Source organism: Priapulus caudatus, unplaced genomic scaffold (assembly GCF_000485595.1).
Source record: "Priapulus caudatus unplaced genomic scaffold, Priapulus_caudatus-5.0.1 Scaffold788, whole genome shotgun sequence".
NCBI classification, from domain to species: Eukaryota; Metazoa; Priapulida; class Priapulimorpha; order Priapulimorphida; family Priapulidae; genus Priapulus; species Priapulus caudatus.
In genome coordinates, this window is record NW_014577849.1 from 10,422 (window position 1) to 21,301 (window position 10,880).

The following is a 10,880-nucleotide window of genomic DNA, read 5'->3' on the forward strand; positions in this document are numbered from 1 at the left end:
GAATTAGTAGCACGTTTTTACCCAGCGCAGCGGGTACCCGCAGCTAGTATATATATATATCATAGCTTTCCAAAATATCTATGCAGTTAACACTGTCGGGTTCCATCTGTTTGTTCCAGGGTTTCTAATTTCTGTCACATGTATGTGTTCTATTACGGTGGTAGACACTATCATTATTATATAGAAAGTATTATCTAGAATGACGTTTTGCTTGCCTGCCATTCATGACCCACCCAATATTCTTGTTTCTTACCAGTAGCGTAAAATCATTGTCTGCGAGTGCACAATCACTTACACCTACCTAGCACAATCACCTACAGTAACCGTGCCCGAAGTAGATTGGCTCCCGCAAATCAATAGGTCTTCATTAATAGGTAATGACTGTAGTACTACAATGCTATCTACCATACAGTCTGCGGACTGGATCAATGATCAGTTAATAATTAAACGGTGGGCTTTCACAATACATTATGCTGCTTCGTCAGATATCCGAATCCAGTAGGGTGCCCAAAGCTTGGCCAGGATCTATTGACCATGTATAAACAATGAGTTCAGGGGGTGCATTTGAGAGTAATTATATTGAACCTTATCCAGGGCAAATGAAACTTTAAAGTTGTACATGGCAATTGTAAGGCAAAACCTGCAAGTAATTAATCAGTACAATTTCAATATTTGAAGAGGGTGGAAGGAAAGCGATTGTTTTAACTCATGTGCATACACATGTAGGAGCATTGCTTTGCTACGACTACTGTCTGCACGTGTATATCACCTTTCCCTCACCAAGTCATGAAAGCCTTCTTATAAAACAATAAAAACTACAAACTATTTTGACAAATAGCAGCCTTAGTGCATTTAGTCACCCTAGTTTGAGTTATCTATATAAACTATAGTCATGAAAACCTACTATAAAATATTAAAACTACAAACCATTTGGCATATAGCAGTCTTGGTGCGTGTAGTCATTCCAGATATCTATACAAAAGTATATTAATATGTATTAATACATGTGACAGCTGCAACTCAACTGCTAAATTTGTAACTGTAGCCATGGCAACGGTGCGTATGCCATATTTAATCATTTCTATTTCTCCTCCTATATGATTTCATTAAACTAAAAGGAGCACATATGCTTTCATTCGCACGTGATTAAAGAAAGAAGAAATTGCTTCTGTATTTGGACGTGTGATTTAATTTGTGTTAATTGTCTGTTATCTCTGCTAGATGTATTTTCTTGCATCTATAGTGGCTTCATATTTTCTCGAGCGCTTTACCGTTCTCTCTACGCTGACTTTATAAATATAAGGTGAAGGCTAGTGGGGAAAAGCATTTACTCACTCGTGCACTGTATTATAATTACAGGTGTGTCATAATATAGATTATCTATCTCATTAATCTATATTATGACACTCCTGCTAATTACAATTAAGTGTTCATTCATCCACACTATCCGTCATCCCCCCCCCCCATCTCTCAGTCTATCTATCTATCCCCCCCCCCCATCTCTCATCCCTACATCCATGATGTATAGCCCTTCACTCACCTCTTATCCCTGCAGAGCACACACAGAACTCGCTGTACCTCAGCCGTAGAAATATATAACTAGTGGTTTATTATATATTTCTAAGGCTTTAACATACTCGTAATACGTTTGTGTTGTGAGTGTACTGTTAATACACGCAGACATACTATGGCACATCCACCACACTCCCAACTATCTCATCCCTTCATCCGTGACATATGGCACATCCCCCATCTCTCTTATCCCTGCATTTGTTATGAGTGGCAGGTCCCCCAGCCTCCCCAACTCTCTTCTCTGCATCCATGACGTATGGCACATCCCCCTACATCTCTCATTCCTTGCACCCGTGACATATGGTGCACCCCCTCTGTCATCCGTGCATATATGACGTGTGACATACCCCCTCTGTCATTCTTGCATCTGTGATGTAAGACAGTCGCATCTCCCCACCTCTCATCCCTCCTCCTATTGCATATGACAGGCGTGACCCACTGACTATGAGGACCATAACAGCAAGGAACACACGTCCCATTTCTCCTCCACATCCCCGTTAAAAGTCACGAGTAACTCCTCACTCGATCGCACGTACACTACTGCAACTTGTCGGCATGTATCTTGGCCCCACGATCGATTCTTGTCTACCCCATCTTGTTTTGCGACACTCATTACGTAACTCTGTCTGAAAAACACATGACCTGTAAAATGTATCTCGCTACACCGAACCTTGGCCGATACAATAAGACGCGCAACATGTCTTTGCAGTTGAACACGGTGCTGGCTAATGATCAGGACAAGCAGAGCGCGGTGCTGGACTGCATGCGGCAGTACGCGGCCAACCAGAACGTGGGAGACTTTAGCCAGCGGTTGGCAACCCTGCTGAGCACACCTGAGCAGAGACAGCTGGTGGGCGACATCAGGTACAGTAACGCCACGCGTTGAGCAGCTTGGAGGAATTCCTAGTTTTGGCCGAAAAACTTTCATGTAGGGAAATTAGGAATGTATATCCAGTTATATAATGAAGGTCTGTAGGAAATTGCGATCCCAGGTCCTTATCGAAAACCTTTCCTGTATCTCAGGATAGAAAGTTTGAAAATGTGTTTCCTAATTGTGACCTTGCAAAAATCATTGCAATGCATATATGAATGGGGGTCTTCTGTTTTTCGTATAGATCCTGAGAACAGCCATGGATATGAGAGTCATTGTTCATATTCTGATCCTGGCCCAACCCTGGAAAACAGGGTTGTCACTCTAATGTTAACCGTATGCATGAGCTTTCTGAGTAATATTAGCAGCTTTCAAACATTAAGGAATAGGGATGCCTACAAGGTAGTAGACTGCAGATGATGTGATCATACATATGATTGATACTTGGCCTCTTGTTACTTCGTGGTTCTATGTGTGTGTAAAATACATATGTGTATATCCAAAGTACCACTGTGTAATGTAAATGTAAATGTAAAATAGATTTATTTGCTTTTGTAATTCAGGTGTAAAATTTGATTTCAGGGAGGAGTTAGGTGTTGCTCCTACCACTATATTAGCAAATGAAAATACAAAGTGTACGCGTTACTGCTTTTAATTGGCTTTTCCCTCATTAATACAATAACAATGGTATATACAGGTCATAACCCAGCATGCATTATAATGATTAACTGCATGATCATCTGATTATAATCGATTAGCAATCAGTAGGGTGTAACCAATAATCGACTATGCAATTCCAGCATTGGTGTAATATTATAATACTAGAATAAGATTATAAGTATATAATAGGCCACTGAAAGTGCAGTTGACCTGATAAAAAAAATTTCCCACACAATACAAAACTGTTCTACTACAATTTTACTATAAAGCACTTACTTACTTACCTCCTCCTTCACCCAGCCATAGTCTATATTATATCTAGCAAGCCTCGACACGACGGATGTATTATTAATCTGTTAATCAAGCTAATGATCTTAAATTGCCTTCACTCATAGCAGAAGTGGTAACAGGAAACAGTATAGTGACTGATGAATAATGTTCTCGAAAAGGTTTCCTGCATTTCTTTGAAGTTATGGCAGTGCAGGGCCTAGATTTGTGGCGTATGAGAAGTACGTGTACGACGTTAGTCGCGTATCTAGTGGGAAGAAACAGACATGAATTTTTGGAAATCAAATATTATACGTGTCAATTATTAGCACACTATTGACTAAAAATATGTGGGGGGATTTATAAACGGACAGCGTGAATGTTGAAGCAGCGTTGGTATATAGCTATATAGGTATTCTAGATAAAACATGTAAAAAATATGTATATATATATATAATAAATATATATACCAGTAAATCTAGGATAACAAGCATAATGCTAAAATGGGTCACAACGCAAGTTCGGAAATAAGTTATGAAGAAATGTTTTACAAAGAATATAAGGTTAGACTAGAGAAGAAAAACTACAAGGATAGCAAAACGTACACAAAGGAAAAATACATTTCTACTGCAGCTTATAACGTAATTCAGGAAACAATTCCAAGTAAAATTGTATGGTTACATTTAAGACCAGGTATATACAGCTAGTAAGCAACTCATCGAAAACTGCTACGCTGTGCTACTATATTACCATGAAACGAGTTTCCTAGTATTCTAGCACCTAAAAACTACATGTATAAAACATATATGCTATATATAACACCACATGAAACATCTATCCTTGGCTGTCGCCAACAAGCACCATGGAACAACGACAATGCCAAGTGGCCTTTCTAAATGATTTCTAGCAACGGAAAACCCTCGCCACATGTACAACCACCAGTTACACTGCCAGCAAATATTGGTTTACAATGTTGTTTATTAATTGTGAATGTGTTAGCTGGCACATTATCAAACTTTATCATATTTCGTAGTATAAATAAATGGTTTTAACTCTACAGTATTACAAGGTCAAAGCAGCGGCATGAGTGCCATGAGTTTACACCTTCATGTTCACCGGTTTATCGGCAGCACATTTAAAAAAATTAATCTCAGGCATATGCACGATCCTCAATTGTTAGTGTTATGAGCCATCCTTGATCACAGCTCATTAATGTGTTTTCTGAGTTTTTGCAATTTTGTGAGAACAATTCCTAGTCCAAGCAACCTCATGCCTATTGCCAGGTATAGACTGATAACATTTCTTTTCAGGGCGTTTGTGCCGCAGAAGCACCGAGCGAGGTTCGACGCCATCATAGAGACGCAGCCCGTCTACGATCGAGTCACTGACAAGATAAGCATGCCACACACAGTCGAGCAGGCAGAACCGGCGAAACGGTAATAGGGGTGACATACGTCATAACGACAATAGTGAGGGTTAATTCCATTCTTTGCTCCTCATCAAAGGGCATGCAACTAAACCCTACTATTGCAAACGTATGATCTGAAATAAGACGTCACGATTAGTTAATGCAAGGCAGCCATGTAGCAAGTGGGTGTCTGCTTGTATGTGTACAGGGTCTAACTCTCTATTTTTTCACCAATGTCTTTCTTTTATCTTTTTGTTGAAATATAATAAATAAGCTATTCCAGATAGAGAAAAACGTGAAAACTCTAGCGTGAGGCCAAGCGACGAATTGTTAACTCGGCAGCGATTGAATAAATTATATACCAACTTGATTTGTGACCTGGGCATTTGTTATAATACAACATCCTTAATCTATTGTTATTCCAGTTATATTATATTATTATTATTATTATTGTTATTGTTGTTGTTATCTATCATTCCAGGACCGTGGTTGTGCAGAGGCCGGTCAAGGGAAGTTTTGGCTTCATCCTACGAGGCCATAGTCCAGTGTACATCGAGTCTATTGATCCAGGTAAGAGTTTCTTACCTGGTAATGAATTATGCATGTTGATCGATCAATGCCCAGGCATCTTTGCTGCAACTTAATTGCAGATGCATGTTCATTCAGAGAGCATAAACATGAGGAACAATTGAGAGGGTGAGGGTGAAAGGAAGGGTGGCGTCGTAGCCATGTAAAGTTTCGCTATAATCTTTACGTTTATTCCATTAAATAAGCGGCTTTATGTGTTATACTGATAAGGAAATTAACAAATGCTGAATGTAATAGTATATGAAGCATATAGCAGTGAAAATATTTCGACAAGAGTTCACCTCCCCATCCAAATAATTACAGGATCAATGAATGGTAATCATACCGATTTATTAATTACATGAGTGCCTAGCTGACCCAAATTCTCACAATTATGGTAATGGGTCAGTAATTTACTGGTCTTGATTTTATTGTTGTATTCATTACATACACGATGCATACGCACCGGCACAGTAAGCATGAAGAAATAATTCGGCATTAACTACAGAAAAATAGGCCATCGAGTCTTGCAGTTAAACGTCAAAGGGCCATGTAAGTAATTGGTCCGAATTGTTTTCACACTCAATTTCTTATACTCGTTGTCATAACACTAATTTCAACCTCCATAGCGAGAGCTACTAGTGTTTACAATCTCAGCTCAACAACTAATGGGGAAATAATGGAATAGTAGCATGCAAGTTGAATCCAGTCAGAAGGGTGCTTGCTATAGGGACTTGGAGATACGACACAAGTTTCAGTGGAGCAACAAGCTTGATATTGTGTGGTAAATAGGTGATTACCATGTATAAGGAGGGCAGTATAGCTATCTGTCTAATAAATTTGTTATGAAATATGAAGGTTGTACAGCAATATGAATTGCTTAGAGAATTGGAAGAGTGGGAAAGGAGGATGAGTGATAGAGAGTGGGAGTGAGAATGAGGGAGCAAGAGAGACGTCGAAGGAGAGAAAGGGGGAAGAGAGACATAGAAGGAGAGGGAGAGGGAGAGAAAGAGATATGTAAACTAAGATATCTATACATAATCACTGTTTGTTCGCTGCAGGCAGCCCCGCGGAGAAGGCTGGATTATTACCAGGCGACTATATCCTAAAGTTGAATGGCCTAGATGTCAGGTGAGAGCAATTAATAACAGTCACATTGATTCTGTATCGAAATGTTGGATATTTATATTGATATTGCTTGCTACATGCAGTATTGTGCTGTCTTTTACAGGAAGTGTACTCACAAGCATCTGGTCATGTTACTACATGGTAGTGGTTCTAGTCCTACACTAGATGTCATACACAGAAAGCCTGTGGAAGGTATTCATATAATTATATATATATAACTACTGTATATCTATTTTTAGCTGCTACTGGCATCCGTTGTCCATACATTGCTTTTTCTGTAGCTTCGTCCGTCCATCTGTCGTACATAAACATTAGCATCCCATCTGTATTTTGTTATAGTGGTGCATCCCAGTTTCGTGCTGCAGAGATGCATTCCAGCATCGTTAGACTGTAGAAAGTAGCCCAGTTTTGTTATCCTTGAGAGGTGCATGCTTCCTATATTTTAGATGTATCATACAGATCGTCACTATGGCTGACCATTCCCTGGCCGCAGGTTGACCCTTGTCTGACTTCTGCTGACACTTGTCTGAGTTCTTCTTGAATAACCTTGGAGTCATTTTCAGGGTCACAGCTGCACAAATCCACATCGATGGAGTCGGTGGCATCTCAGCTGTCGTCAGAATGGATGCAGGCCTACAGCACTGTAAGTTCTTCTGGCAGGGATTTCAGACAGCAGGTAATGGAGTGTGGATTGAACCTGTTGTAGCTAATTTTTTTGTCGAGATTGCAATCTTTTATTCATTTGTACTTTCTTTTTCTGTTGGTGCATTTTTTCAGTTTTTCAATTCCTTAAGTTAGTCGCTAATTGATGAGTGAGCCATGTGTGCAACAACTGGCAGATTTTAACCTATTAATACACATGTGAAATATATGCTAGAGTATTCAGAAGGTGAGTGAGTGAAGCAGTTCATATGGACGCTTGTTGTTGCATTTTTTTTAATGCAATGTGAGTAGTCTGCTGTCATTTTCACCTTTTTTGCTGATTGTGATATCACACGCTACCTATCTACTACAGGGGTAGAAATGAACTTTTGAACAAGGGAGTCCAACGGACTCCCTACCCTCAAAAAGTGGGAGTCCGCAGCAAAATGAGGAAGTCCGCAGTCTGAGTTTCAAAATTAAAGATATTAACAATAACGCATGTGCTTATTTTTAAGATTCATGCAGTTGCACGTCTGCCAAATTTCCTTTGGACATTAGCTAAAAAAAATACAGTAATTCCGCGAGGCCGTACTCCGGAACGAACTAGTTAGTATGGCAGAATTTTCAGGGAGTCACACGGACTCCTGCATATGTCAAATCAGGGAGTCCGACAGTAAATCAGGGAGTATTTGACTCCGGACTCCTGTTAATTTCGCACCCTGTTACTATAGTTGCTGTACCACCACTCTGTGTGTCGTGTAGTAGTTATTATATGGTCATTATTGGTCATATTATATGGAAATTACTATTTTAGTTATTTATGATCGCAACAACACTTTCAAGAATGATTAGGTCATGAAACTTTTAGATAGTGGGAGCGTGTGTGCGTGTGTGCTCATCACATCATCTCCATCCTGCTTGTCTGTTGTCATCATCCATCATCCGTTCTATGGGCACTTCATTCTCTGAAGTCAAGGACACAACAAACACACGTAATTGGTCCGAATACTTGCAAATCCATATTAGGCATTCCAAGTGGCCAATCATTGAATCGTGGAAGTATCCACATCTACGATTAGATTATACAGCGCTGCAATGTGTGTTTACGGTTGTATACCAGCACGTTGATTCATGTATGGTTTCTGTCCCCGCGAAGCCGATAATTAAAGTTCTAGTAGGGTCGGCCTCTGAATTTGTGGCCAAACCCGTGCGTGTGTATACCCATGCTTAAATGATGACTATGTTTTATTTCAGATTTATTACCTCAAATTCTTCGAATTCTTCTTAACAGTTATTGGGCAGGGTCGTTTCAGGGACCTGTGTCGTTCATGCCACTAGAGGGTGGTCACTGCCAGCATTTTCACATCCACTGTCATTTTAAATCCACATTACCCGAGGCTGCTGCCGATTGTTCTATGAGTGTCATTCACTTGTTTAATTGCAGATTCACTACCTACGCTTTGTTCTACAAGCAATGTTCATTTGTTTTGTTGCAGACTCACTACCTAGATTTTGTTCTACAAGCAATGTTTACTTGTTTTGTTGCAGATTCACTACCTACGCTTTGTTCTACAAGCAATGTTCACTTGTTTCGTTGCAGATTCACTACCTACGCTTTGTTCTACAAACAATGTTCACTTGTTTCCATGCAGATCCATTACCTCCTCACTGACATGGAGCGGCTGAGCTTCCGAAAGGAGCTGCACCACTACAACGAGTCGCACAACGTGCGCCACCTGGTGGAGTCGCTGGCGCCGATCCTCGACACGCCGTCGAAGAAGACTCTGTGGGCGTACATCATGCCGCTGCTGAGCGGCGACCACAAGCGCTACATAGCCGACACGGTCCCGATACCCCGCAGCGACATGGGTGAGTGAGGCATGGAAAAGAGCTGGTGGGATTCGAGAGATGGGAAAGAGAGTGAGTGAGTGCGAGAGGGATGAAGGAGAGCGGGTGGGTGCGAGAGGAAGGAAAGAGAGTGAGAGGTTGTGAGAGGGAGGAAGGAGAGCGGGTGGGTGCGAGAGGAAGGAAAGAGAGTGAGAGGTTGTGAGAGGGAGGAAGGAGAGCAGGTGGGTGCGAGAGGAAGGAAAGAGAGTGAGAGGTTGTGAGAGGGAGGAAGGAGAGCGGGTGGGTGCGAGAGGAAGGAAAGAGAGTGAGAGGTTGTGAGAGGGAGGAAGGAGAGCGGGTGGGTGCGAGAGGAAAGGAGGAGAGTGAGTGGTTGTGCGAGGGAGGAAGGAGAGCGGGTTGGTGTGAGAGGAAAGGAGGAGATTGTGAAGAAAGAGGAGAGAAGGACAGAAAGACGAGTATGAGGGGAACGAAAGGAGAGACGGAAAGAGCCGTGAGCAGAGGTTGAGAGGGAGAGGAAGGAAGCGCGGTGGGTGCGAGAGGAAGGAAAAGAGATGAGAGGTGTGTGAGAGGGAGGAAGAGAGCGGTGGGTGCGAGAGAAGGAAAGAGAGTGGAGCGGTTGTGAGAGGGAGGAGGAGAGCGGGGTGTGCGAGAGGAAGGAAAAGAGAGTGAGAGTTGTGAGAGGGAGGAAGGAGAGGGTGTGGGCCGAGGGAAGGCAGAGCAGAGCGGATGGGTGCAGAGAGGAAAGGAAAGAAAAGTGAGAGGTTGTGAGAAAGGGAGAGGAGAGTGGGTTGGTGGAGAGGAAGGAAGCAGAGCGGTGGTGCGAGAGGAAAGGGAAAGAGAGTGAGGAGTGTGAGAGGAGGAAAGAGAGGTGATGGAAGGTTGTGAGAGGGAGGAAGGAGAGTGGGTTTGGTGGGAGAGGAAGGAAGCAGAGCGGGTGGGTGCGAGAGGAAGGAAAGAGAGTGAGAGGTTGTGAGAGGGAGGAAAGAGAGTGAGAGGTTGTGAGAGGGAGGAAGGAGAGTGGGTTGGTGGGAGAGGAAGGAAGCAGAGCGGGTGGGTGCGAGAGGAAGGAAAGAGAGTGAGAGGTTGGTGAGAGGGGAGGAAGGAGACGGGGTGGGTTTTTTTTTGCGAGGAAGAAAGAGAGTGAGAGGGTTGTTGCCACGGGAGGAAAGGAGAGTGAGAGGGTTGTGAGAGGGAGAGGAGAGCGGGTGGTGCGAGAGGAAAGGAAGGAGAGGAGTGGTGTGGAGAGTGAGGAAGGGAGGAGCGGTGGGGTGCGAAGAGGAGGAAAAGAGAGTGAAGAGGCTGTGAGAGGGAGGAAGGAGAAGGCGGGTGTGCGGAGGAAGGAAAGGAAAAGAGAGCTGAGAGGTGTGTGAGGAGGGAGGTAAGGAGAGCAGGTGGGGTGCGAGAGGGAAAGGAGGAGAGTGAGTGGTTGTGCGAGGGAGGAAGGAGAGTGGGTTGGTGTGAGAGGTTAGGGTTAGGGTTAGGGTGAAGACTAACATATCATGATATCGTCTGTCTACACGTACACGTGTTTAATTTCCCCGGCAGACGACGACGTGGGAATGGAGCCGGAGGATACGCACCGCGACACGGCGACGCAGATGACTGGGCATCCGGGGTCGCCACAGGACTGGAGTCTTTCCATGTACTAATGGCAGAGAGCAGCCGCTTCAATGACGCAGTGCTGCTGTTCCTGGCTCAAGCCCGACCGAAACCGTACTCTGCTCGAAACACATCCTGGCAGCACTGACGGACGAACAAACGGTGAGGGCGGTGGTATCGGCATGTGTCAGGGTATGAGGAGTGGAGACTCGGCACTTGGTCGTGCAATCTAGCCCTGTGCCGGCATTGTCAAAGGCAGAACGTTGTAGATCCAGAGCAGACATGGGATACAAGATTGGCGTGGCAGCAGCTTTGGCT

The 10,880-nt window shown here is 43.1% G+C and overlaps 1 protein-coding gene across 1 annotated transcript in view; it reads left to right on the forward strand.

Annotated features, from left to right (window-relative positions):
• The window catches only part of LOC106813530 (delphilin-like), a 12,980-nt gene extending 2,368 nt beyond the window's left edge, over positions 1-10,612 (forward strand). The window contains exons 3-10 of the mRNA XM_014817688.1: positions 2,282-2,436; positions 4,681-4,806; positions 5,260-5,348; positions 6,407-6,476; positions 6,577-6,665; positions 7,037-7,149; positions 8,768-8,984; positions 10,509-10,612. Coding sequence (XP_014673174.1) covers positions 2,282-2,436; positions 4,681-4,806; positions 5,260-5,348; positions 6,407-6,476; positions 6,577-6,665; positions 7,037-7,149; positions 8,768-8,984; positions 10,509-10,612 — 963 coding nt within the window. The remainder of the gene's footprint in view (positions 1-2,281; positions 2,437-4,680; positions 4,807-5,259; positions 5,349-6,406; positions 6,477-6,576; positions 6,666-7,036; positions 7,150-8,767; positions 8,985-10,508) is intronic.
• Positions 10,613-10,880: the final 268 nt, after the last annotated feature.